Source organism: Ictidomys tridecemlineatus, chromosome 5 (genome assembly GCF_052094955.1).
Source record: "Ictidomys tridecemlineatus isolate mIctTri1 chromosome 5, mIctTri1.hap1, whole genome shotgun sequence".
In the NCBI taxonomy this organism is placed as follows: Eukaryota; Metazoa; Chordata; class Mammalia; order Rodentia; family Sciuridae; genus Ictidomys; species Ictidomys tridecemlineatus.
Genome location: NC_135481.1, coordinates 136,255,693 through 136,280,935, shown reverse-complemented (window position 1 = coordinate 136,280,935; position 25,243 = coordinate 136,255,693). Strand labels below are relative to the sequence as shown.

Sequence of the window (25,243 nt, the reverse complement as noted above, 5' to 3'; positions counted from 1 at the left end):
ATAAAAGAACTTCTAAGAATCAATGAGAATAAGAAAAGTTACCAATAGAAAGATGCTCAAAAGTTTTGACAGACATTATACAGAGAGGAAATATGAATATTCAAGAAATATAATGCAATGTTCCATATCATTGCTCATCAGGGAATTAAATCCACATAGAGATTTTACATTCATCAGATTTAAAAAAGATAAAATAGACAATATCAAGTTTGGGTGAAGACATTGAAGGTGAGAATGTAAGTCAAAACATCACCCTGGAGGACAATTTATCAATTGTTGATGATGCACATACTTGAATTCCTCTCCTAGCCTATTCCCTAAGAAACTCTTAAAATAATAGTTATTGCCACAAGGTATGTAATAGCTAAAAATATAGAAACAATTCAAATGTCTATTGAGAGGAGAGTGTTGTGGTAGATTTCAAGTTGTCCTCTAATCCTCCTTTTAGGACCCCTGATTTTTAACTAGCTCCATATCTACTCCAGATGAAAACTATATTACCCAGCTTCCTTTTTCCACTAGGTGGGGTCATGTGACTAAGTTCTGCTCAACAGGTTATGTGTAGGAGTGTGGTGAATTGGAGGTGCAGTTTGTAAGTTGGAATACAGGGCATGGAGTATTCCTCTGGAGAGGGACCCTGAGCATCCCAGGGTGAAGTGGAGGTCTTTCCTGAGTCCTGAGTTAACAAAGATACTGAGTGTGAATGTGACTTCACATCCACTTGACCAAGAAGGCTTATCACCACAGCGATGCCTCCCAGAACAAAGAAAAGACCCTCATCAGGTTTAGATCCAAAGAAGCAAATTTCTGCAGTTTGAGGAGGTACTTAGGAGGTATTTTGTTCTTGTTTCTGGCCAGGATCAGGGCACAAAAAAAGAGATTTTTATATCACATACTATTTCCTGTGCTGTCCTATTCTATATATTGGCCCCTAACATCCCAGCTAAGGTCCAGGGCTGGGTGAGGGATCTGAGCCTGGACAGCAGGCATGTTAACAACTGCAGCCCTGCCCAGGCCCCAGCTCTCATGGGTTACTGAGAGGATGGCTTTTCTGCCTTTGGGAATATGCCGAGCAAGAAGGATCACGGAAATATGGAGAAATGGATAATTTCGAGTGTGTTTCCAGAACCCCAAGAGAAAAGCAGCATGAATTAGTGAGGGGCTGGATGGTTGGCTCTTCTCTCTGCACTTCCAGGCCTGATGTCTCTTTTGCAGCAGATGCCCTTAGAGCCTTGCCAGAGTTAGGCTGGACTCTGCCTTTGCAGCCCTGTCATATCAGCTTTGAAGGGTCCCTCTTGTCAGATCCACACCTCCCTGCCCCCCAGGGAATTGCTGCTGCTTGTGCGATGTGTGGGGGGATGGTCAGTCGTGTCCACATGTATATGTCCACCAACCACTCCCTTGTCCCCATTCTTGGCATCCTAAGACTCCAAAACTATGCATGGAAGCCTGTGACTCATTATACCAAAGACCTGCCAAGGCCCCAGGGCTCTCAGGTATGCAACAGAAAAGGGTTCAAGAGGGTTCTTATGAGTGGAAGAGGATTTATAGGGGATTGATGTCTATGGATGTCTAAAAGGAATGACAGACAAAATTATCTGTGTATATTTCTGTAGCTGCAGATTAAAATAACTAGGAAAATAGGGTTTTGTTTGGAAGACTACTTGACATTATCTATCAATATTTAAATTTCACATACCCATATAATTTATGCTATAGATATATCCACACATGTATAGAACACTATTTGGGTGATGCTGGAAATCAAACACAGGGTCCCAAGCATGGTAAGCACTCATTCTACCACTGAGCTACATCCCCAGGCCTACATGAGACATTTTTGATGAGGATATTTATTAGAGCACTGATTGCTATTGCAATTGCACTACTTATATTTCAAAAAGATTGAAAACAACCCCAAAGTCTGTCATTAGGGAGCTGGTTAAACCAAATGTAGCACAATCATGTTATAAAGTACTTACCATTAAAAAAAGCAAAGAGGGTATATGATCTATTTATATTTATAAATAGATCTCCAAAATGTATGTTCAGTGAGAAAAGAGAAAAGCACCTGAGCATACTATCCCACATGTGCGCATATATGTGGGGGTATGTGCACATGCTCTTGCGGTGCACAGCACAGAACTGGAAGAATACATGACAGAACTGGGAGATTCACAGAGGAAAACACACAGCATTTTGCAATGTTTAAAATTTTAAATTATACTTATGCATTTCCTAGATTTACCAAGTATTAACATTTCCCAAAACAGGATCTGGAAAGAACAGTGGCTATAGAGTCCATATATACGGTCTATATGATATAGACTACGTGGGGTGGAACGTTAACATTGTAGTCCCCCAGCATTTAAAAGTGACTATGCAAGTGGAAGAAAGTAATGATGCAAATGGAAATGTGGCTGCGAACAAGAAGGTGGCACTACAGAGGACAGACCAGGCACTTGGTCTATGTCCTCAAAAAGTGATGCCAATATTTTAAATAAACACACAGAGCTTTTGTACTTGATTATTATTCCCTTCAAAGTAGTTTGCTGAGAGCCTAGATAATCAGAGGATCTCTAGCTGAAGGCTAAAAATGTGTCAAGAACTCCTGTCAAGAACACCACATCAGGGTGGTGACATTTTTACTCATTTGGAAGCAAAATATTTGTCCACAGAGGAGGGATCTGAATTTTGGAAACAGTCAAATGTCATTTGGCTACAAGTTCCGTTAAAAATGTGAGATATCAAGTTAAGCAATTAGTTTTATAATTAAAACAAAAAAAAAGAAAGAAAAAGAAAGAATGAATGAAAAGAAAATCAGAGCATGCTGTTGCTCTAGTGCCCCTTAAAAATCCGCTCTGATGGTCAAGCCCCAAAAGGATGCTTTTAAAATGATGTGTGCCTTGGCAGCACGGTTGTGGTGAGGTTCGGGCTCCCTGGAGGACTCCTCTGAAGGAGTCAATGCTCGCTTGAAAGTGTAGGTTCTGAGGATTTGTTAGAGAAACCGGCCCAAGCCCACGGGGGTGGCGCAGCCGTTTGGGGCAGGGCGGGGCGCGGGCGTGCGGGGGCTCAGCTCTTCTTGCGTAGCTGGCTGTACTGCGTGCGGCCCAGGATGGGCTCCATGACGCTGGGCCGGAAGAAGCTGTCGCTGACTCTGCGCTTCGGCTTCTCGCGGGGCATGGCTAGGAAGCCGCAGCGCGGTACGGAGGTCGTCTCCATCTTGTCCTCCAGGCCAGGGCCCCGCGCGCTACGAAGGCTGCCGCGGTGCTGCGCCAGGCGCGGCGCGGCCGGCTCCGGGCTAGTAGGCGGTGCGCCAGAGCCCTTGCGCTCCGACTCCCGACGTTCTGTCTCAGCTGGGGGATTGTCTATGTCTCGGAATTCGCTCTCAGGTTCCATCAGAGACAGCCTGGGGAGCTGAGAACCCGGCAGACACGTTAGATTTCCTACTTGGCCCTCGTCACTACACCTTGGGTCCACCACCCCTTCTGGGGTCCTTGCCTTCATTCCCCCAGGAGGGGCCACAGGCTGGAATGTGAGACAGCAGGATGGGGGTCACTAGGGTGACCCCAGAGGTTCTGACAACTCTGATCTCTATCAGCCAGACTCCTCAGGCAAGGCAAGCCATGTCTCCAAAGTTTCCAGACCCCTTGGGCTTTTCTAAGGGGGACTTTCAAGGGGAAGTCAGTGTCTTTAGAAACCCTCCCTTGGATTATAAGCTAAATGCAACCCACACATTGACCCAGCCAGAATTAGGGTACCTGCCTGGGCATGTTTGGAGCCCAAGGTGGACAAGCTGTCTGCCAACCTCCACTGAATGCCTCTTTGTGGGAGTGACTGAGTAACCCAGCCCCTGGCCAGCTTGAAGAGCATATACCTCCTGTCCTGCCCTGCCCAGCCCTCCTTGCACCTGCTCAATCTGTAACTTACTTTGGGAAGGGGCCTAGAGGCTCCCAAAGGGATAGCATTGGTGTCTCTTGGGTTTTTCCTGTTGGGATAGGTGATAGAATTGGGACTGGGCTAGCTGCCTTCTTTGGAATTCATGGCCCACCCCTCAGGGTGTCCTGGAAGCCTCCCAGCAGGAAGCCTCTGTCAGGTCCTTCAGTTGGTAGCTAAGGGGTGAGGGCTGAGCCACTGGGAATCCCTAGACTGATAGTGTAAGTCCTCCACTGGTGAGAGAAGCTGGCATGTCAGGAAGAGCCCTCTGGTCAGGGCCCTAGGCCTCTATATTCTTGGGTTTGGGAAAGGCCTCAGTATGTCACAGTGTTTCTGGGGCAATGAGAATTGGAGCAGTTCTCCAGGGATGGGGGAAAGGTGGGAGACTGCAGCATGTCAATCAACCCTCCTTTATCTGTCCTCTCCAGACCTCCCTGGGAGACAGGTTAGCCCTGGATGGGACTCACCGGCACATAGTGCACCACTGTGTCCACCACGTTGTCAGTCACACCCTTCAAGGCATCTGATAAGGACATGGCCCTCCCCTTGGTGGAGGAGACAGCAGGGGCTGGTGTGAGGTGCAGTATCCTCCCTGCTGTGCCCAGCACAGCCATAGGTGCCCATGTTACAGCTGAGATGGTGCCCTGGAGAGTCTTCTGCAGGGTGTGTGCCACACTGCCCAGGAGGCCTCTGGAGCTGGGCAGGGCTGCTTCCTGAGGACCAGAGCAGGGTCAGCACCTCCTACAGTGGCTCTCCTGACCTTTCCCCTCCCACCAGTCCCAGAACTAGAGGGGAAGAATGTGGACACCAAACCAAAGAATGTTTAAGCCTGGCTCTGCCGTTAGCTGTGTAGCCTTGGGCAAATCACCCTCCAGTTTCTCTTTTCTTTTCTTTTGTTTCTTTTTTTGAAGTACTGGGTATTGAACCCAGGGACACTGTACCCCTGAGCTATCCTAAGCCCTTTTATTTTATTTTACTTTATTTTGAGACAGGGCCTTGAATTTGTAATCCTCTTGTCTCAGCCTCCCAAGTCACTGGGATTATAGGCGTGCACCACTACACCCAGCTCCCCAGTTTCTTCATCTGCAAAGTGAGAGCATAATCTCTACCCTGCCTCTCTTAAGGGGTTTTTGTGAGAGTCAACTGAGTGACATGGAAAAACTTGTGCATTTGAGGGTGAGGGAAGTCCTGCACCCATGTACCCTGTCCCTGGGATGGGGACAGACACCTTTTCTTCACCCTGTGTCTCTGCTGTTCACTCCCATGTGGGTTGTGGGGTCTTCAGGTTCCTGCTTGTCTCCTCACCTCACTGAGCTTGCTCTCCTCGGCCTCCGATTCTTCCTCCTCCTCTGTCTCCTCGCCCTCTGTGTCTGTCTGGTCATTGTGGTCCTCATCCTGAGCAGCAGCGAGGTTGTGCAGCCAGGGCACTCGTACTTCACTCTGCCTCCGGGATACCACCTGCGTGGCCATCGATGCACCCCACTGGGCCAGGCTACTCTGAAGGAGAGATGGTAGCAGATGGCTGGCCTAGCAGCCCTGCTTGAGGCCAAGGGGAGCCCCAACAGCCAGAGTCCCTCCCCCCAGGGCCAGGGGCAGAGTGGTAAGCCACTTGGTCCCAGCAGACATTTCTCAGCACTTTTTATTGAGGGTAACTTATACCATTGGAGAGCACACATCTTTAGCATACATTTCTATAAACTGTTGTAAGTACACATCTGTGTAACTACCATAGATTGATAGAGACCATTTTCAACACCTCAGAGGATCACCCAGGGCCCAGACTTAGTCTACCAAGTCCTTTAAGAGTGAGCACTATTCTGATCTCTATCACTATGCATTTGTTTCTCGATTTTTTTTTTCTTTTTGGTGCTGGGATTGAATCCAGGGCCTCACCATGGCAAGCTCATGCTATATCATTGAGCTGCCCCTCTGACTTTCATGCCTTTTGGGAGGGGGGACCAGAGAGTAAACCCAGGGGTACTTAACCACTGAGCCACACCCACCCTTTTTTATATTTTATTTAGAAACAGGGTCTGACTGAGTTGCTCAGTTGCTGATGCTGGCTTTGAATTTTCAATCCTCCTGCCTGAACCTCCTGAGTCTCTAGGATTATAGGTGTGTACCACCACACCCAGCTCCATACCTATTTTTCAGCTTCACATAATGTGTATTTGTTTGTGAATAGCTTCTTTAGTTCCACATAATGCTGTGATAGCCATCCTTGCTGCATATACAAGTGCTTCCCTTTTTTCATCCTTGTATAATATTCCCTTATGTAAAGTCACCACCATTTGCCCATTCTGGTATGAATGGACCTCTCTATAGTTTCAAGTTCTTGGCTAAGGATAAAGCTGATAGGAACATTTTTGACATTGTCTTTTGGGAGACAAAAGCGGTCATTCCCCAAGGGAGTCCATATTGTATAGATTTGGGGGATGCCATGAATGGGGGCACCTGAGCTTCTACTCACTCCAATAGCTGGACCAGCTATGTGGATCAGTCTCAGCTCTCATTGGTAAATGACGCTTAATGCAGGGGACAGAGGGGAACCACTACTCCTGTATCCCAATGAAGCCAAACCACCTGGTGACAGCAGGTTCCTAGCATACATGTGCTTAATGTACCACTGTCATGATGGCCGAAAGTGGTCATCTTCTTGCTGACCCTCATGCTTTAATGTTGTTTTATTTCCAATCTTGGCCTTAGTTTCTTACTAAAGTTCCCAATGGGGGAAAAAAATCCAGCCATCTGAGATAAAATACACATAGAGGTGGGGTGGGAGCTTCAGGAGCTAACCCATGTGAGCCACAACCTAGCTTCCCCCAGGCCCCTAGAAGCTAGGTTGTGTCTTGGACCAAAAAGCTGGGGGAAGCTAGATTTGCCTTGGATACAGTGGGAGTAGAAATTAGAAGCCTCTAGAAGGAAAATCAGAAGCCAGGGGACAGTCAGAGACCAGGGCCAGTTGGACTGCCTCCCTCACAGAAGGGTTTTGTGCTATAAGGATGACACTTTCTACTACCTGGATAGCAGATGGAGTCTGCTCCCTTGCAGGTGGGAGGCCTCACAGCAAGACACCCATGAGGGGCTGAAGTTGGGGGACTCAGAGGGAGACAGATGTGGGTGGTGGGGCAGGACCATTCCAGAAAAAGGGCCTGTCCTCTTCCCACATCCTGCCCTTTCTCTCCCCCATAGCTTGGACAATTAGCTCTCCTCTCCTCTTAAAACCCCTTGTTCTTAGACCTAAAGTCCCAGCCCAAGTTGGAAGGGAGAACATTCCCAAGACAGAAGGGACCAGGGGGCCCTCAGTGCTCCCAGGCAGGATTCAGGCAGTGCTCAGGGCAGACACTCACCAAGGGTGCTACGCCTGGGATCCACATGGCCAGGGAGTAGCCCTGCTTCAGTGCCCAGGCTGTGGTCTGCATGGTGTTTCGAGAGAGGGTGTTGGCCAGGGTCCCCACCCTGCTCACAAGGCTTGGCTTGGCTTTGGGAGGCTTCTGGGCCCCCTGGTGTCCAGGAACAGAGGCTGGGTATAAATTTGGGAGAAAGAAGAGAAAAAAGATGAGAAAGGAGCTGGGGAAAGCTAGGTTGTGTCTTGGACCAAAAAGCAGTTGCCCTAATTCTAACACAAACTCACTTTTTTTTTTTTTTGTGGTCTTGCCATTGAGCCTAGAGGTGCTCTACTGAGCCACATTCCCAGCCACCCCCCTTTTAAAAATTGAGACAGGGTCTCATTAATTTACTGAGGCTGGCCTTGAACTTGCAATCCTCTTGCCTCAGCCTCCTGAGACCCTGGTATTTCACTTTCCCTTTTTACAGATGGGGAGAGTAGACCGATGGTTATGGATCACTCTGAAACTCCCTCTGGGCCTTCCTGTTCTTGAGCAGTAGCTAGATGAGCTCTGGTCTCCCATTCTTTCCCAAATACATGGCTCCCCAGGGAACATGGGTGGCCTTATGGCAGATACCTGACTCTTCCTTGGCTGGAGGGAGGAGATACTCTACCACCTTCTCAATGCTGCCCAAGGCCAGGTCGGCCCCTCCAGAGGCCAGTCGGCCAGCTCTGGTGTTAGCAGCATACTCCACAGTCTCTTTGGCCATCCCCCTTGCAAGCTCATAGCCAGCCAGAGTGGCCCCCAGGACCTTGTCCGAAGTGTTTGTGATAGGCACACTGATGCTATTTCTGGCACTTCGAAGCCGGGTGGAGATGGTGTCTTTCAGCTCAGAGGCGATCTGGGAAAAGGTGGAGAGAGGGTCAAACACATGGGTCTCCTCCTAGCCCCTGTGAGAACTGCCCTCTCAGAGCCTCAGGCCCTGAGGCCAGCTCCTTGGAAGGCATCATTTAAAGTCCAGGGGACTGGCATCTTTGTGTGGGCACCCAGATTAAGCTGTGCCAGTCACTTTGACCTCCAGTCTTCCTTACACCACTATGCTGCCTGTTAGGGTTCTGCTCATCCTTTGAGGTCAGCCTCAAAGGCTCCCTGCAGGTGGCATCTATTCTGATACCCTTGTGCAAATAAGGCAAAATTCTGTCCTGACTCTTCTGTCCCTCCCTCAGAAGGCTGGTTCCATCTGCATTTATATTGGTTTATAGATATAGTTGACTACTTCTAAGTTCTTCACTGAAAAAATTTACCTTCCTCCTAAATAGCCTGGGAGCTCCTCTGTGAAAAGACACTGATGCCTTTATTTATTTATTTTTGGAAGAGTGAAAGGAGTAGGATTTATTCAAGTGTGGAGAATAGAAACAGAACTCTTGCAGGGACAAGAGGGGACCTTAGTAGGGGTTATCCATTTTTGCCCTTTATGTGGAAAATGAGAGTAAACAGCACTGGCCTGTCCTCCTGTGATCTCTGCTTAGGCTGTGTGGCTGGGCAGTGTCACTGGTTTTCTTATCTGTACAATGTGGGTAACAAGTCTCATCCCAGAGGACTGACAAGCAGATAAAGTGAGAGAGCTCTGTGAATCGTGTCATGGTCCCTGAATAGGGCAGGGCTCAGTGAATGTTTATGGGATGGTAGGTGGTTGATCAATTAAATGGATGAGGCCTTTGAAGCTTATTCCCCAAAAGTGCCTAACGCAACCAGCCAATAAACATGTGGCCAGGTGAAGTGATTTTTTTCAGTGTCATGGCCCATAAAGAGCTGGATCTCTAGGACATGGGGCTGCAATCTTGGGATCCTGATGAGTGTGACCCATGATTTTAGGTAACTATAGTCACCAAGTGGTGCAAGGCAGACCCATGGAACCCCAAGTCCCAGGGCCAGATATCAGGAAGTTGTGGGACCCAACCAAGCTCCTATTTGAGTTTTCCCAGGATTTGTGCCGTGACCCCTCTCCCATTTGGCTCCATAGGAAGAGGAAGAACCTGTTGTGCTGCCTTAGGTACAGGGGGCCATCACCAGCCTTGGAGACCACTTGCTATGGATACTCAGACTCCCAGCTCTCCTTTCTGAGAGGCAGTGACAGCAGTATAGGCATCACTGGGGAAGAGGAAGGGGCTCACCTTTTCAGGAGGGTACTGGAGGGCCGGGATCTTTTCCTCCAGATGGTCCAGGCCTCGGCAGGCCAGCTCATTGGCAGCTATGACTGGAAGGAAAGGGTCATGTTGGGGTGAGCCCTGCCCCCCACTGTGAAATCTAGCAGTGGCTTCTGTGCCAAAGAAAGCCCTCAGATCCCCAGCTCTCATCCCCAGTTCTGCGGCCTCCCAGGCACCCGCGAACCCAAGACCCTTTGCCATCTTTAGCTTGTGTCTCCTTGAGACCAGGGCCAGTTTCAGGGTTGCTCAGACATGTGCTCAAAGCTTAGCTCCTGTGTTACATGGCTCCAGTCAAGACACACCTGTTGGAGCCTCAGCTTCTTCATTTGTAAAATGTGGTGCCTACATCGCAGGGTGGATCAAGGGAAGGAAACTAATACAACCCTCCCTTCTTCACCTTCCTCTCCTGCTTGGAGGCTCTGGGTGAGCATGAAGAAGAGGGAGAACAGAGATGCCAGGTGGGCAGAATTCTGAGGCCTTGGCATTGGCCTTGGTGAAGCCGGGCATAGGCCTGCTTAGCTCTAGAGGCGAAAAACTCCCAGTCACAGCTGGTGCAGGCTCCAGATTGCCCAAAGAGCCTTGCTTTTAACCACTAGGTGTCAAGATGGTGGACAGTGTGAAGAGGGTCACAGGGAAGAGAAAGGAATTCCCCCAGAGAGTGGAGCAAATACCAGAGGATGCTAACATTTCAGAGAATATTGCTCAGGGGCTGTCAAGGACATAAGTTCTAGATACCAGTTTTCAAGGGTATTCATACATGCTCTTTCATTTATTCTTTATCCCAATGTATTATTAATTAATCAATTAATTAATTAATTTTGCAAAATTCTCAAGCAGCAGACAGCCCAAATGACTTGGCTCTTTTCTCCTCCTCCTTTTACTGGTGGTATTTTTTTTTTCTGGTATTAGGGATCAAACTGAGGGGCACTTAACTACTGAACCACATCCCCAGCTCTTTTAATATTTTATTTAGAGACAGGGTCTCATTAAGTTGTTTAGAGCCTCACTAAATTGCTGAGGCTGGCTTTGAACTTATGATCCTTCTACCTTAGTCTCCCCATTTGCTAGGATTACAGACATGCACCACCATGCCTGGCTAGTCACTCTGCCACTGAGCTACAACCCCAACCCTTTTGTTATTTTTCTGTTTTGAGATAGTCTTATGGAGTTGTGAGGCAGGCCAGCTCATTGGCAGCTCTGACTGGAAGGAAAGGGAATAGGCCTGAATTTGCTTGAATTTGCTATCCTCCTGCTGCAGCCTCCTGAGTCATTGCAATTACAGGTATGTACCAGTGTGCCCAGCTTGGCTGTCTTCTCATTGGACAGAATGAGACTCAGGGAATGTATTTTAGGAGTTTACAGGAGGGGAGGCTAACCCAGGGCCTGGGTCATCTTTACAACTGTCCTGCTTGTTGTGTGGATTCCTCCGATACCCACAGTTCTCTACTTAGTACAGTGGAAGGTGCTAGATTTCTTAGCACTGTTGGGATTTCTCTCTGCTCAATCAAAAGCTGTGCCTTAGAGATCATATTTTTAGATAGGGCAGAAATTTGCTTGGGGCAAGTCCATTAAGACTCACATCAACGGTTGTTTTCCACCTTTAGGTCTCTGGTGGGTAGCTCTCTGCTGTCCCCACCTGTTATCAGCTAGAACCATCAGCGGTAGGTGGGTGGGTGGGTGGACTTCCCTCTCCAGGTTAGCCCTAGTGTCTGCTATCTCTGTCTCTGTTCCAGACTCTGTCAGTTCTTGCTGCTGCTGGAGTTGGATCTAGGGTGGGTCTGGTCTGTCACCAGCCTCACCTTCACCACAACTGGCATAGCTCTGCCCATCCCTTTCCCTGAAAATTCTTTGGCCCATCATTGACATCTTGGGAAGATGCCAGCTCGGCTGTAGTTGAGGCATGTATAGCTGGAAAAAGAACTGTATTTTTTTTCAGTATTAGGGGTTGAATCTAGGGACAGCCTATCACTGAGCTACATCCTCAGCCTTATTTATTTATTTATTTATTTATTTAAAAATTTTGAGGCAGGCTCTTGCTAAGTTGCCCAGGTTGGCTTTAAACTTAAGATCCTCTTGCCTCAGCCTCCTGAGTTGCTGGGATTACAGATGTGCACCGCTGTGCCTGGCTTGTATCTATATCTTTCTATTGGTAGATGAGAAGACCTGGAGTTGGGGTGAGGCAGATGGGGAACAGTCAGGCAGACAGATGGGCAAGTTACCAGATGATTAGACAGGCTGACATGTGGTAGTGAGTGTCAGTGGATAGGTGGGCAGTGGCCAAATGCCACGAGGACTCACACTGGGTGGACAGCCTGCGCACCACGGGCTCCATGCTCCAGGCGGCCAAGCTGCTGGCGCCCTGCACGCCCTTCTCGTAGGCATTGCACACGGAGGCCACCAGGGGGTGGGCTTCCTTGGTGCTGGTGTATGTCTTCTGGAAGCACTCACAGGTGCCGCTCACCACAGGCAGCTGCATAACGCGCTGCAGCACATTCTCCTGCTCCTGGCAGGGAAGAAACGTGTACAAGTTAACCATCTCCTTTCTAGCCTCCCGGGAAGGTGACTCCAGGGCTGGGCAGCCATTGGCAAAACTATTCTGAGTCCCAGAAACCTGGGAGGAACCAAAGCCAAAAATGTCTTGGATGCCTTGGTCCTGGGAGCCTGAGGGAGCCCACAGGGAAAACAAGAGCCAGCCTGCCATGGCTTTCTGGCCATAACCCATGCTCTGGGGGGCTGCTGAGGCAATCTGTTCCCAGGAGCCAAGCTGAATTGCAGCACCCCTCCTAGACTTACTGGTAGAGAGTAAGTGTTGTCAAAGTGCCTGTCCAGAGTTTTAGTCCACCTCTGAGTGGTGGCTTCATCTAGGCCTATTCCATCCAGGTCTTTCTGAGGTCCTGCCTCCCTGCTCGTGGAAGCTGGTCCAGTGCTAAATACACTCTCCTTCCCTCCCATCTATTTCTGCCTTTCATGCCTTCTCTGAAACTTCCTAACTCTCCTTCCTCACATCAGAAGCCTCTGAGTTCTTCCCTGGGCTGTCTCTGTATTGATGTCACTGTGCTGTGATTCCCTGGGTACTTGTTACTCTCTCTCCCAGTAGACTGTGCACTCTGTGTTCTCAGTCCTAGCCAAAGAAATGGATCACAGAGGTGCACCTTGTAGAATGCCTAAGTTGTGCGCCCAGAATGGGAAGCTTGGCCTCCAGGAGGCTCTGTGGCAAGAAGCCTTTCCAGAATTTCTTTGCTAGTCTTGCATTTGCAATTGTAACTGCAATCCATTTCACCCCCTCCCCATCCTATTCTCTTCATTCTGAAACAACTCTGAACTATTCTATTTCATCATTCATGGATTGGTGTTCTCATATCTGAAGTCAAATATGTCTCCCTTTGAAAGTTACTTCTCTGTACTAAATAAAATAGCTCCAGTTCCTAACTTGCTCCACACCATGGTCTGGTGACCCCCTTCTCTGGATATGCTACAGCTTAGCACTGTCCTTTTTGCCAGTGACTCTGTGATTCAGCATTATCACCATCACTTTGCTGACAGGAAGACATACTCAGAGATGTGAATGACTTACCTAAGATCACACAGCTAGTAATTGACAGAGTCAGGATTCCAAGTCAGACTTGAAATGGCATATCTGGAATTTGCTTTAAAATAATGTAAGGTGAATTGATACGGGTGAGGATGAAGTAGTTTGGCTGTGGATTCATGCTAGTGAAGGGTGCATAGGGCCTTACTATATTCTTCTACCTAGTCTTATGATCATAAGAATTCTCCAGATTAAAAACACCCCAGATGTGACTCATGCTCAAACTCTGCATAGCTTCGAATGTACCGCTGTGGCAGGATTCTTTCTGTCCTAGCAGCGAGGACCTAATGCTAAGTTAGCAGGGCCATCAAGGACACACTGGACAGAGCAGGCCACAGTATTTTAGCTTTTCATCCTGATGGTGAGTTGTAAACCGGAACTAGAAAAAGACTTGGATAAGACACAAAAAAGTATTTTCTTTAACATTTTGGACAGAGTCTTAAAGGGTTATTTGAGACAAAACCAAAGGGAGAAGCAGATGCTCGGAAAGGAGGAAAACTGTTAAGATATTACTGCATATGACCATTTTATGCCTCTCTGTGTTGTGGGCTTCAGTATAAAACTTAGCATGTGAACCCTTGTGCAGAGGTTAATTGAAGCCTAATTGGTGATGAGATGGGTTTATAATTTTTAAGTTTCACTAACCATTTAAACTGTGCCCAAATAATAGAGGTTTTGCCAAGAGGCATCAGGCACACCTAAAAGGATCAAAATCACTCCAAGTCACAGTGAAAATCACAACAGCTGTGAACTAGATGAATCATTCATAGTATAAATGATGCTGGAGTCACAAACTGCAGTGGCTCTGCATGAATACATTCAGCTGGCTGGTGGTGAACAAAACAGGGACGTATGCAGCAGGGTTTAGAATATGGTAGTTCCCTTCCTTTCTATTCTTCCCCACCCCCAGCCAGGATTTGTGTCCTTTTTTCCCCCCCAAGGGCTTAGGTTTGTTTTTTTTTAATTTTTTTTAAGTTGGAGATGGACACACAATATCTTTATTTATTTGTATGTGGTGCTGAGGATCGAACCCAGTGCCTAACACATGCCAGGCAAGTGTGCTAGTGCTGAGGTACAACCCCAGCCCAAGGGCTTAGTTTTTAATTGATATTTTTTCCCCCTCCAGAGCCTTCCATAGCCCTCTGCAAAAGGTAGTGAGAGCAGAAATAACTGAAACATGGTCAATGACCTAGTTTATAGTTTAGACATATCTTGCTCCAGCTCCCCTGAATCTCCCTCCTGGCTCCTTCCTCCCATCAGGTGTCCATTCCCCACCCCGCAAGAGCCCAAGTTACTCACAGGAAGGTCTCCATCCAGCAAGGTTGGGCCCTTGTTGACTGCCATCCTAGTTCTTCACGCTGCAAAGCAGAAAGTCCCAGGTCCGTCAGAGGCCCGCAGGCTTGCAATCCGCAGTTTCTTACCTCCCATGGCCACCCACTGGACCCAGGCTGTCTGGGGGCACAGATTGTCATTTCTTAGAGTTCCAGAGCACCAAGTTGCTTCTCACCTACTTGTCAACACCATGTTTCTTATAAAGGTTTATGATAAGAAATGAAAAAATGCAGGTGGCCATGAGAGATAAAAGGTTTTAGATGAAGTACTGGGCTCTTAAATGAAGATCCAAAAGAGACTAAAAGAATAAGTTTTAGGTTTACTCCTTTATAAAAAACAAAACAAACAAACAAACAAAAAACTGTGGTTTAATTCCTCTGTTTCTAAGAAAGCATCGTGTCCCTCTATAACTCAGCTAGGCAAGTAACCAGTCACTCATAAAACTAGCTATTTCAGCTGTGTTCTGGAAAAAACTATTGACCACCAAACAGCTACTCTAGAGTCCTGGTAATTCACCTCAAATCTTTCCCTCAATAGTTTCCCTGCAGGTCTCTTCATCCCCAGTAAAAGTCCCAAGAGGCCTTTACCCTCAACTCCTTCCCTTTAATACTCATAAACAAGCCAGGTAAGGAGAATCCCCCAGGATCCCCACACTCACTGTAACTGACCACCACCTCAGCCTCACAGAGCCCACACTGTGGAGTGCCTCCTCGGCAGGAACACTTCCAGCCACTCCAGGGAGTCTTGGGCAATGCTACCAGGCCTCTCAGCTAGAGGACAGAGAAGAAGAGAAAGTTGGAGCAGCCTGTTGCCATGGCTATCTGACCCAGGGTCCCCTGGGCTCACCCTAACTTCTGTAAGGATAGTTAGCCAATGAGAAGGTAGATTGCAGAGCTGGAGGACACCCCAGGCTCAGAGAATTCATTATTCCAGAGTCATGAGGAATAATTCTATAACATCAGTCCTCAGTTGACAAACTTTTGCTTTTCATAAACAAGATATTAACACATATGTCATTAAATCAAAAAGCTCTAAAGTTCCAATTATTCTGTAATCTTTGATCCTTTTCCCCACGAGGGTCCTGTTGGACAATTTTCAGTTTGTCTGATGCTTTCTTATTTATTTCAAAAGTGAATATTGATGGGGCTGGGGATGTGGCTCAAGCGGTAACACGCTTGCCTGGCATGCGTGGGGCACTGGGTTTGATCCTCAGCACCACATAAAATAAAAATAAAGATGTTATGTCTGCCGAAAACTGAAAAAATAAATATTAAAAAATTCTCTCTCTCTCTCTCTCTCTCTCTCTCTCTCTCTCTCTCTCTCTCTCTCTCTCTCTCTCTCTCCTCTCTCTAGGAAAAAAAAGTGAATATTGAAAAGTATGACTTAAACCTGCACTGAGACGCAAAGGCCTCTTGGGACTGACTGTGCTAGTCTTTGATTATTGGAGATAAATGCTCTCAGTAAAAATGAGATGGAGCTGGGGTCAAGTCCTTGAGAATATGGATTTTGAGGGAGCAATTTCAACCTCTGTAAATTCCTAGAGTCCAAGGAAATGTGTTGAACTTTACCTGGCCTAAGATGCCACCAAAATGGGCAGTGGGAGAGAGGTTTTGTTCTTCTGAGTCTAGAGAGTGACAGTATTGACAAGATTCTATCACCAACCAACAGCACTAGGACAACCAAGAACTATCACTGGGTCATACTTTCCTCAGCAAGAACTCAAGTTCTAGTTCCTGGCTTCCAAGATGATGGAGGACAGGGTGCAAGCCAGTGTCTTCAGATTGTCTAAGAAGGGCTCCTTAAATAAAAATAGATAATAGGGCCCAAAGAGGTGACCCATGCCTGTAATCTCAACTCAGATGTTAAAAGAGGAGGATTGCAAGTTCAAGACCAACATGGACAACTTAGAAAGACCTAATAACAATAATAGGATAATAGAAGGACAGCACTTATTTTCCCTGTTGTTGGCAGAAATACACGTATTGACTCTGCTAAGTTGTATGATATGGAAACAGGAGAAAGGGGCAGGCGTGGAGTGAAACAGTATTTTATGATGGATCTTTGGTACTAAAGGGTGTTTCTATAATAAAGTAAGAATGAGAAGTTATAAAAAGGAAAAGATAATCAAGCAGAGAGCCTCTAAAAGGAGTAATAACTTTGTGATACATTTAATACTTCTTGATCCAATCTGAACATCTCTGATATAAGATAGTAATGGAGAGGACAGGAAGCGTTTTAAAGAGGTGCACTCTGTCCTCACTTCAAGGTTCAGGACAAATTATCTGGGGCTTTGTGTCTGGGTGACAACCTGGGCCAAAGGGCAGTATTCAGCCTCAGGAGTAGTGGCTTTGGGCCAGAGGGAGTAGAGGGCTCTGTGCCTGAAAGCTCTGCTGACAAAGCTGGGCTTTTAGCCACTTCAGCTGGGATTCTAGAATGTGGGTGAGAGGTAAAGAGTGGTGAAAGGGCTGAGGAAAATCCCAAAGGAAGAAGAGGCAGCCTCCAGTAGCAGTCGTCAAGACATGGAGCTCTAGCTTCCTTCTCCACCACCAAAAGAGCTGGAACCTTGGTAATCTTGTTCACAGGTGAATCCCCCAACTCCAAGACAAGTATGGATTAAAATATTTGTTGCTGAATAAGTAAATTTTCAGGCAACAATGTCAGTTGTGAAAGTGATGGCCTGTTATGTCTATTAGGGAAATTGTGGGTATTTGGAAACCCTCATGAATGTGGAGGCTTAGGGTGGGAGGGCTAGCTTGGAAGGAGAAAGATGCACAGGGAGGACACCAGGACACCATGGTCCATGCAAATTCTAGAAGACATGACATTTTTCCAACTTCCCACTACCCACTCTCCTTGCAGAGGACAAAGTCACCAAGATTGAAATCAATGAAACATGCCCCCATGAGCTCAAGGCAGTGTGCTTCAGGCAGAGGCCATAGCACCAGGCTGCTTCAAGCACCGCTCCAGGATAGCAATGTGGTTAGAGCTTCTTAGACGGAACCTCTCAACCCAGGACCTCCACATCTAAACCTCCCTGTAGTCCACCTTCTCAGCTTTCATCTCCCTGCCCAGAGCTCAGGGACTGTCTGTGTTCCTGTTAACTCTTTTCTAATCCCAGAACTTATTTACAGATACATGAATCAGTTTTGTCTAGAAATTTATTTGGCATAATTAATCTCTTACAGCAGGGAATCTGGACAAGATTAAAAAACAGTTATTTAAACTTTTTTATTTGCCCTGCTTTAGCAGCTTTCATTTCTCTTAAAACTCCCAAAATATTCTTTGTCACACTTCCTTTATTTATTTATTTATTGGCACCGAGGGCTGAACCCAGGGGCACTTAACCACTGAGCCACATTTTGAGGCAGATTCTAAGTTGCTTAGGGCCTCACTAAATTGCCTAGGCTGGCCTTGAACTTGTGATTCTCCTGCCTCAGTCTCCTGAGCTGCTGGGATTACAGGTGGGCACCACCATACCCAGCTCAAATCTCTTATCTTGACTGATCAGATTAAAAACAGCCAGTCACTGGGTGCACTGGTACACACTTGTAATCTCTATTTGGGAGGCTGAGGAAGGAGAATCAAAAGTTTGAGGCTAGCCTGGGCAAGTCAGTAAGACACTGCTCAAAATTTTAAAAAGGGCTGGGGATGTGACTCACTGGTAGAGTGCTTGCCCAAGATGTGCAAGACCCTAGGATGGATCAATCCCTAGCACCCCTGCCCTACTACACACACACACACACACACACACACACACACACACACACACACACACACACACGAATAACAGAGCGCCAAGGACCAGGGTCTACTTTTCAAAAAACTCGATCACATTTATGGGAACCTTACTCAGTGCATATTTTTCTGATTTCCATTCAGATAAATGACATGGCTTTACTTTAGTGTTGGCCTCCTACCTACTGGCACCCTATCTCTCCACTTCTCTTCCCTCAAACTAAAGGACCTGGATTTACAAATAAGTTAACTTATTATTTATAAATAAGTAGGAACACAAGTAAATGCTTCTGTGTCCTCTTTATTGGCCCCTTACTGCTCCCTCAATGACCCTAAGATCTAAGAAAATTGTGGTTTTCCTACATTCACAAGAATAGTCACGAAATTTTAGACTGCATACATTTTGATGAAAATTAATGTGAAATTGCCTAAACTGTTACATGGTTTTAAATAAAATAATCTGGATGACAAGTCTAGGTAGCTTTAGTTTTGTAGGACAAAATATAAACCATCATCAAAAGTTCCAAATTTGAGAAGGGTAGAGGTCAAAAGCACAGGATTCTGGAGTCTCATACTTGTACTCAATCATGAAGGCAGTGAGTTGTCACAGAACTCACACTAGAAGGTCAAAGGAATGTCCTGACCCAGGTTTAATTTGCTTTTTTCAGGGTCAATTTTCTTATCTGTCACAATCTACATAATAGGCAGGATGTGACCTTCCACCTATTTTTCTCTTTTGTTTACTTCTGATTTCTGCTTACTCACTGCATTATTAAAGGGTTCTACCCACAGACATATTTACACAAAGAAGGTGCCTGATATGTTTCTGATTCTACTTATGAACAAAAGGACAAAAATACAGTGATGGGGTTGTTTGGGGCTGTAGCTCAGTGGTAGAGCACTTGCCTACCACATGTGAGGCACTGGGTTTGATCCTCAGCACCACATGAAAAAAATAAAATAAAATAAAGGTTATTGTGTCCATCTACGACTAAAAATATATTTTTTTAAAAAAGTACAATGATGGTCAAGGCCAACAGGTGAGGAGGCTTTCAGCCCAGCTCCCCTCCATCCTGCTACTGACAATCTTGGAGGCAGGTATAGCTGATAGAAGCGGATAGCTATCAAATCTGAAGGTGCTGTGCATCAGATCTATGACAATCATGTGAAACCAATAATCCATATAACCCAATCTATACGTATATTAGTGTTCACTTATTAGTTTTATCGGGTCTTTTTCAATTTTTTCCTTTCAATTTTTATTCGTGTGGCAAATGCTAAGCGCCTACTATGCACATAAGAGATGCTCAGTAAATGTTAGGTGAATGGAAAATATTCAGAAATTCAGAAGTCATTCCAGCACTCTAAAAACACCATAAATCTTCATGCTCCATTTTTGGCCCCACCTCAGCTCACATTACAGGTCATAAATATTCATGTGAACAAAAAACATAAGCATGATATGACATGATTTGTGACTGATGTAAATGTTTCATGAAGATGTCTTCTTTAAACAGTCACTGGTCCTGAGCCTACCAACACCCTAGAGGATCTTCAGCTTCATCTGAGGATAGGCCACAGTGATGATACCTGCCACAGAGGATACAAGACCTCCAAGCCCAATGATGCCTGGGTTGGACCTATAGATCCCCATCTGGTCCAAGGGGATCAGGATGTCACATAAGTTCTTCACTGTGTCCAGAAGCAAGGGAGGATGCTGCTTCAGAGAACGGAATAAAAGAAGGAGGAAGGACTGAAGCCATTCTGTTTCTTCATCAGCCAAGCTGTACCCAAAAGGATTCTGGGATGACTTCTCTCTTGTTGCCCTGTCATGTGCAAGCCGTCCCATCTGCAGGGAGATTTCATACAGATCCCTGACCAGGCTCAGCAGGAGAAAGTAGTAGTAGTGGCGGGTGGCCCATGTTTGCCATTTCTCTTTGTTGATGCTCATGGTGAGACCCACACTCCTCACCCAGAGAATGGTGTCACAGATGAAATAAACCACACGGTTCAAGTTGGCTAATGTTAAGCATAAGCGGGGCACTGGGTCGGTGGCATGAATGCTCTGCTCAGTCGACTGGACAGCATGTACCACATTGCCTAATCGGAACCCTGCAAGAAGAACCCACACAGTTAACAGTTACTCATTTCTAGGTATTGGGCTGCAGAATCTCTGTGTCAGCATGAGGATCCAGCATGGTATTTTAATAATTGATGATTGTTTGAAATTCAGTCTTAGTTTAGGAAAGGAGGACTTTATGGTATGTTAAGGACACCTAAAATGATGCTGGAAGGCACAAAAGACAGTGACTTTTAAAAATTTATCTCCTCCATTCCAGTGAGTATCTTAACATTGACTTTAGTCCACTCCAGGCATGGCTGGTTAATCATGAGTATGGGTTGTTACAATGGAACATTACTACCTCCACTTCTTCTGAAGGAAGGACAATCATGATATGAATCCATGTACAACATTCTCCTGGAGTCTAATGCCTTACACTTTATTTAATTTCCAGACAAAAATACTGCCTTTTGAAAAAACACCATTATCATTTTGCTATTTCTCTGGTCCAAACCCTCTTTACTGCTTATGGTCAAGAAGACAAAGTGGAAACGGTAAGATTGTATTGTGGGCTCTGGATGAATTAACTAACCTCTGCAACTACATGTCTGTATGAAAGCATGCACTTCAATTAATGAGTCAACAAGTATTTATGGAGTACCTATAGAATGAGTTCTGGTCCTAAATATTATGAAAAATACAACAGAACTACTCAGTAAGAGCTCAGATGTGGCTACTCTCAGAACACTAAGAATCTCAAGAGTGCTTGGTATTATTTTACCAAAAATAACACAAAACAGGGCATGTCATGACTGTTTTAGTATACAGATTTGGGTTCTGATTCTGGTCTTGCACTAACTGGCTGAATGACCTTGAAGAAACCCCTTCTGGACCTCTAAAGGACCTCTGAGCTCCACCAATCTAAAGAATCTAAAACAGAATTTCTAATTGTGGCTTCAAGCCAAATCTGGAAAAGCTCACCTCACCCTTCCCATGCTCTGCTTGACAGCTTAAGTCTTCTCTGTCAAACCAGTTTCTTAGTTTGACACTGATCCTCCAACACACGATTTGCTTTTAACAGTTCTGAGCCTTTGCTGGTGGAAACTGCCTCTCCAACCACACCTCAATTTTTCTACCTTCTCTAAATCATCTTTCTTTACCCTGGTCACCATATCCAGCACTTGTCTTAATGTTTATAGTATGATCTTATTTTTCCTACAAAGTTAAGAACTGTCTCTTTATGAAGTAGGTGCTCAAAAACAACTGATCAATATGTGATGGTCTACATCCCATTCTAATACTTCTGCTGGCCTGCTGTGACAACATCTGGTTCTTGTCAACAGTGAGGAGCAAGACATATCATTGCTATATGAAATATGGGATTTCCTAGGATGATTTATTATGAAAGTAAGTTAAATGAATGCAAAGCACTGCTTCATTTTTTGCCTTTAAAATGAAACTACCTTGTAAATTGTCTAAGAAAATGTATTCCTTCAATCCTCTAGCAATCCTCAAGAGAAGAAGGTGGTCTAGGTCATTGCTATTCTGTTCTATAAAACAAAGGTTCACAGGAACCAGAAGCTCATGCCAGGGATTGCCAAGATGTTTTGTGGTTGTAAGAACAAAAGATGAGCTAACACATTTTATGTCCTACTTGTTATGATCAAGCAGAAGGATCTGGCATAGCACCAAGCATGAACATAGGATGATATATGTAAATGGTCTGCAGGCAAACATTCAAATTTTTGGGCCTGGAGTTCCATGAGGCAGCCTTACTGGTCAACTTCATCAATAAACTTGGTTGACTTGAAATTAAAACCTTGAAAGCACATTGTGAATTACAGTGTCTGAAGCTGAGGATTCTAAACCAGGAGCCACTGTTCCTCAAGAGACAGAGTACTTACATTTACGCCCAGTGCTCACACTGGACTCCAATTTCTTGAGCTTCATTACCACCTTCTCTTTGCCAGCTTTAGGCTCTAACAAATATCTAAGCAACATGCATGTGTATTGAGTGGCTCTGAAATGGAAAAAAAATGAGGAAAATGATTGACCAGCCAAATAAAACTTAATTCATGAAGTAAAGGAAAAAGAAACATCTCTCTGAAGACAAAGTTTCTAAGAGGATTTATCCTCAGCAGCTCTTCCAAGAGCAAAATTCTGCAACAGTCATTCTGCAGAGGGCCAAAGGGTAGAATATGTAATGGAAATGCAAACCAAAGGTTATTATGAAAAAGGACTCTGCAATAATGCAGTGAACAGCTCCCCAGAAGGCTCCTTACTGGCACAGAAAAATGAGTGTAGTCGAAGTGGACATTGCCCCAAAGTCTCCCTGTGAAGTCTGCAAAGATCCATACATGTTATTTTCTCCAGTGTAGAAAAAAATCATTCTATACATTCAGATTTCTTTTTTTAATATTTATTTTTTAGTCTTAGAAGGACACAATATCTTTATTTTATTTTATTTTTTTATGTGGTGCTGAGGATCGAACCCAGTGCCTCACACATGCCAGGCGAGCGTGCTACCACCTGAGCCACATCCCGAGCCCACATTCAGATTTCTTAAATTAACCATTCTACCACATAGTTAACCTTCTATTTACGTGAGAGGACACAAAATTCAAAATTCAAGATCCAAATGAAAATCTTCAGTCTGAATATTGTTTAATCTTTTAAAAATTAAGGACAAAATACACACCAGTACACAAATTAGTATAGACATATTTTATATTTGCCTTTCAAAACTTATAAGTATTATATATAAAATACAGACAGAATCCTGTTTAATAATACTATATACTCAATAAAGAGAGTGCCTACTTTAACAATGACTTACTGATAAATATAACTAATGAGAAATTGGATATCACAGAAACATCCAAATGCATCTGGCAGTCTAGTCAATAAAAGTAAGTGCCAGTTCCTATTGTCCTATAACTGCATTTGAGTCCTTTTTATGATATAAATATTAATCTCAAAAAAAGTGGCACATTTTCCAAAATTTTAGTAATTAAGTAAAAGAAAAGAAATGGTTAGGGGTGTGGTTCAGTGGCCGAGTACTCCCTTAGCATGCACAACACCCTGGGTTTGAGTCTAGTACCATAAAAAAGAGAAGGAGAAGGAGGAGGGGGAAATAGTGGGAGAACAAGACAGAGATCTGTCTTCTCTCCTTTTTTTTTTTTTTTATATTGGGGATTGAACCCCGGCATGCTCTACCACTGAACTGCATCCCCATCCCTTCTTATTGAGACAGGATCTTGCCAAGGTGCCCAGGCTGGCCTTGAACCTGGGATCTTCTTTTCTCAGCCTGAGTCGCTGGTGTGTCACTGAACCAGGCACTCTGCCTTTTTAAAAGTGTGCTTTCTGATCAGAGGGCTCAAGCTACTCATGTTAGATTTGATCTGACAATAGGAGTAGGTCTGAAAATGGCATTATTTGATGAATACCAGCTTGTTCATGGAGGTTATATAGATCATTAAGAGGGCTGGGAAATGAACACTAGAGATCTGATCTTGCTGAATAAATATATCCTAAGTGATTTTTTAATTAACACTCTTCTTGATAAAATTGCAGGATATATTCTGGGTATACTAGAATTATAGTTTTCTATTTTAATAAAGGTTGTATATATTGCAACAATTTTGAAAAGCTATCAAATTAATTAGAAAGATTTAGCACTTAAGAGGTGGGCCCTGGAATCTTTGTGGATTTGTATCTCTCAACTCCACTGCTTAGTACCCATTAACCTCCTTCTGTCTCAGTTTCCCATCTGTGAAAGTATCTACTTCACAGAGTTGTCATGAGGGTTAAATAAGTTAATATGGGCAAAGCATTGAGAACAAACTTGATACAGTTTGCTTACCAAAGTCTCATTGGGGCTATTCTTACTTGTGTGTTTTTGTGTTAGCACTTGAATACTGTTAAGTAAAACTGCAACAGTAACTATTGTGACTATTCTGCAGGAATGAACTAAAATACTAAAAGAAACATCATGAGCAAGGATTAATAATCAAAACAAACTGAATTTTCAGGGGCACAGCATGTGCCTTGTAGATGCAGTTAGTTCTAAGGGCTCTCTCCAGGTGTTTTTAGAGTTTATACAATTATTTCACACTCGGTATGTGAATCACACAGATTGGGCAATAGTGTAAGATAAAGAAAATAAATAAAACTTCTGTTTCTCCATAAGCATTTTGAAATACCCCCTTGAGGGGGTATTTGAAACAAGTAGTTTGCTTCCCTAGTCACAAATGCCAAACCAAAATTTCTCTTTAACCCACTATGTCCCAAAGTTTCAATTCTGCAATTTTTTTTTAAATCGACATGGGCTTATTAAAATACGCTGGAAAAGATCATCTATCTTTTATAGATATTTTCACATATATTCAAACACTCTATTCATTCACCTATTACTTTTCTCAAAAGAACAATTAAAATATAATATTTATTTCAAAGGGACTATAAATGCCCATTTCAAAGTTACAATTCTAAGTTTTAAAAACAGGTTTTGTATATAGGACATAATGAGTTAAAAGAAATCCCTTGGAAGAATGTTGGGTGGGGAGAACTCGGTTTTCCTTTACCAGGTTTTCCTTTACCAGGAGAAGAAAGTTCGGAGCGAGGAGGGTTGGTGGAGGGGTGTCACACAGCCAGCGGCCTCTAGGCGGCTGGGGTGCACAGCCCCTCGGAATTGAAGGTGAAGAGGGGCTCTTGTACCAAACTTCCTCAGCGGGAGCTGGAGGCATCCTGCTTGCTTCGATTTCCCGGGTTATTAGCTCATTCCTCCTTCTCGGGTGCTGAGAAACCAGAGAGGAAGGGATGGAGGCCGCCGGCACTGACCTGAAGAGTCGGTCCCGACCTTGGGTCTGGTTGGTGAAGCGGATGAAGGCGTCCATGGCACCGACCCGAGGCAACACGGGGTCGGTCGTGGGTCCTCTGGGACTCAGCTGGCCCCTGGGGGGAGTCCGGGTCCGGGCAACTGCGGGGTGGGAGGGGCTGAGACTCTCCGCCCACGTGAGGCCGACACGCCTCCCAAGAGCTGCTAGCGGGTTTC

At 45.1% G+C, this 25,243-nt stretch overlaps 2 protein-coding genes across 5 annotated transcripts; both read right to left on the bottom strand.

Annotated features, from left to right (window-relative positions):
* Positions 1–2,197: 2,197 nt before the first annotated feature.
* Positions 2,198–15,236, bottom strand: Plin1 (perilipin 1). 3 transcript variants are annotated; one of them, XM_013356300.3, is made up of 9 exons: positions 15,052–15,233; positions 14,361–14,419; positions 11,771–11,975; positions 9,440–9,522; positions 7,902–8,166; positions 7,287–7,459; positions 5,242–5,433; positions 4,404–4,649; positions 2,198–3,417 (listed from the first exon to the last, which is right to left on the bottom strand). In XM_013356300.3, exons 2-9 carry the CDS (start codon positions 14,403–14,405, stop codon positions 3,073–3,075), a joined length of 1,554 nt encoding a protein of 517 aa, XP_013211754.1. In that variant the 5' UTR covers positions 14,406–14,419; positions 15,052–15,233; the 3' UTR covers positions 2,198–3,072. The 3 variants fall into 3 exon arrangements, with proteins under 3 accessions (XP_013211754.1, XP_013211755.1, XP_077907300.1); XM_013356301.4 differs by lacking the exon at positions 15,052–15,233 and adding an exon at positions 14,910–14,999; XM_078051174.1 differs by lacking the exon at positions 4,404–4,649 and having other exon boundaries at positions 15,052–15,236.
* A 2,297-nt stretch (positions 15,237–17,533) lies between these two features.
* Pex11a (peroxisomal biogenesis factor 11 alpha) lies at positions 17,534–25,206 on the bottom strand. 2 transcript variants are annotated; one of them, XM_005320137.4, is made up of 3 exons: positions 25,030–25,206; positions 22,095–22,210; positions 17,534–20,240 (listed from the first exon to the last, which is right to left on the bottom strand). In XM_005320137.4, the coding sequence occupies exons 1-3, from the start codon at positions 25,083–25,085 to the stop codon at positions 19,672–19,674; spliced, it is 741 nt and encodes a 246-aa protein (XP_005320194.2). In that variant the 5' UTR covers positions 25,086–25,206; the 3' UTR covers positions 17,534–19,671. The 2 variants fall into 2 exon arrangements, with proteins under 2 accessions (XP_005320194.2, XP_021578576.2); XM_021722901.3 differs by lacking the exon at positions 22,095–22,210 and having other exon boundaries at positions 25,030–25,183.
* Positions 25,207–25,243: the final 37 nt, after the last annotated feature.

Coding starts and splice junctions, on each gene's coding strand:
- Pex11a (XM_005320137.4), bottom strand. CDS start 25,085: ATGGACGCCTTCATCCGCTTCACCAACCAGACCCAAGGTCGGGACCGA. Junction 22,211..25,029: donor GGTCGGGACCGACTCTTCAG/GTCAGTGCCGGC, acceptor TTTCCATTTCAG/AGCCACTCAATACACATGCA. Junction 20,241..22,094: donor TGTGAGCACTGGGCGTAAAT/GTAAGTACTCTG, acceptor TTCTTCTTGCAG/GGTTCCGATTAGGCAATGTG.
- Plin1 (XM_013356300.3), bottom strand. CDS start 14,405: ATGGCAGTCAACAAGGGCCCAACCTTGCTGGATGGAGACCTTCCT. Junction 9,523..11,770: donor GCGCAGGCTGTCCACCCAGT/GTGAGTCCTCGT, acceptor CTTTCCTTCCAG/TCATAGCTGCCAATGAGCTG. Junction 3,418..4,403: donor CAGTGGTGCACTATGTGCCG/GTGAGTCCCATC, acceptor CCGGGTTCTCAG/CTCCCCAGGCTGTCTCTGAT.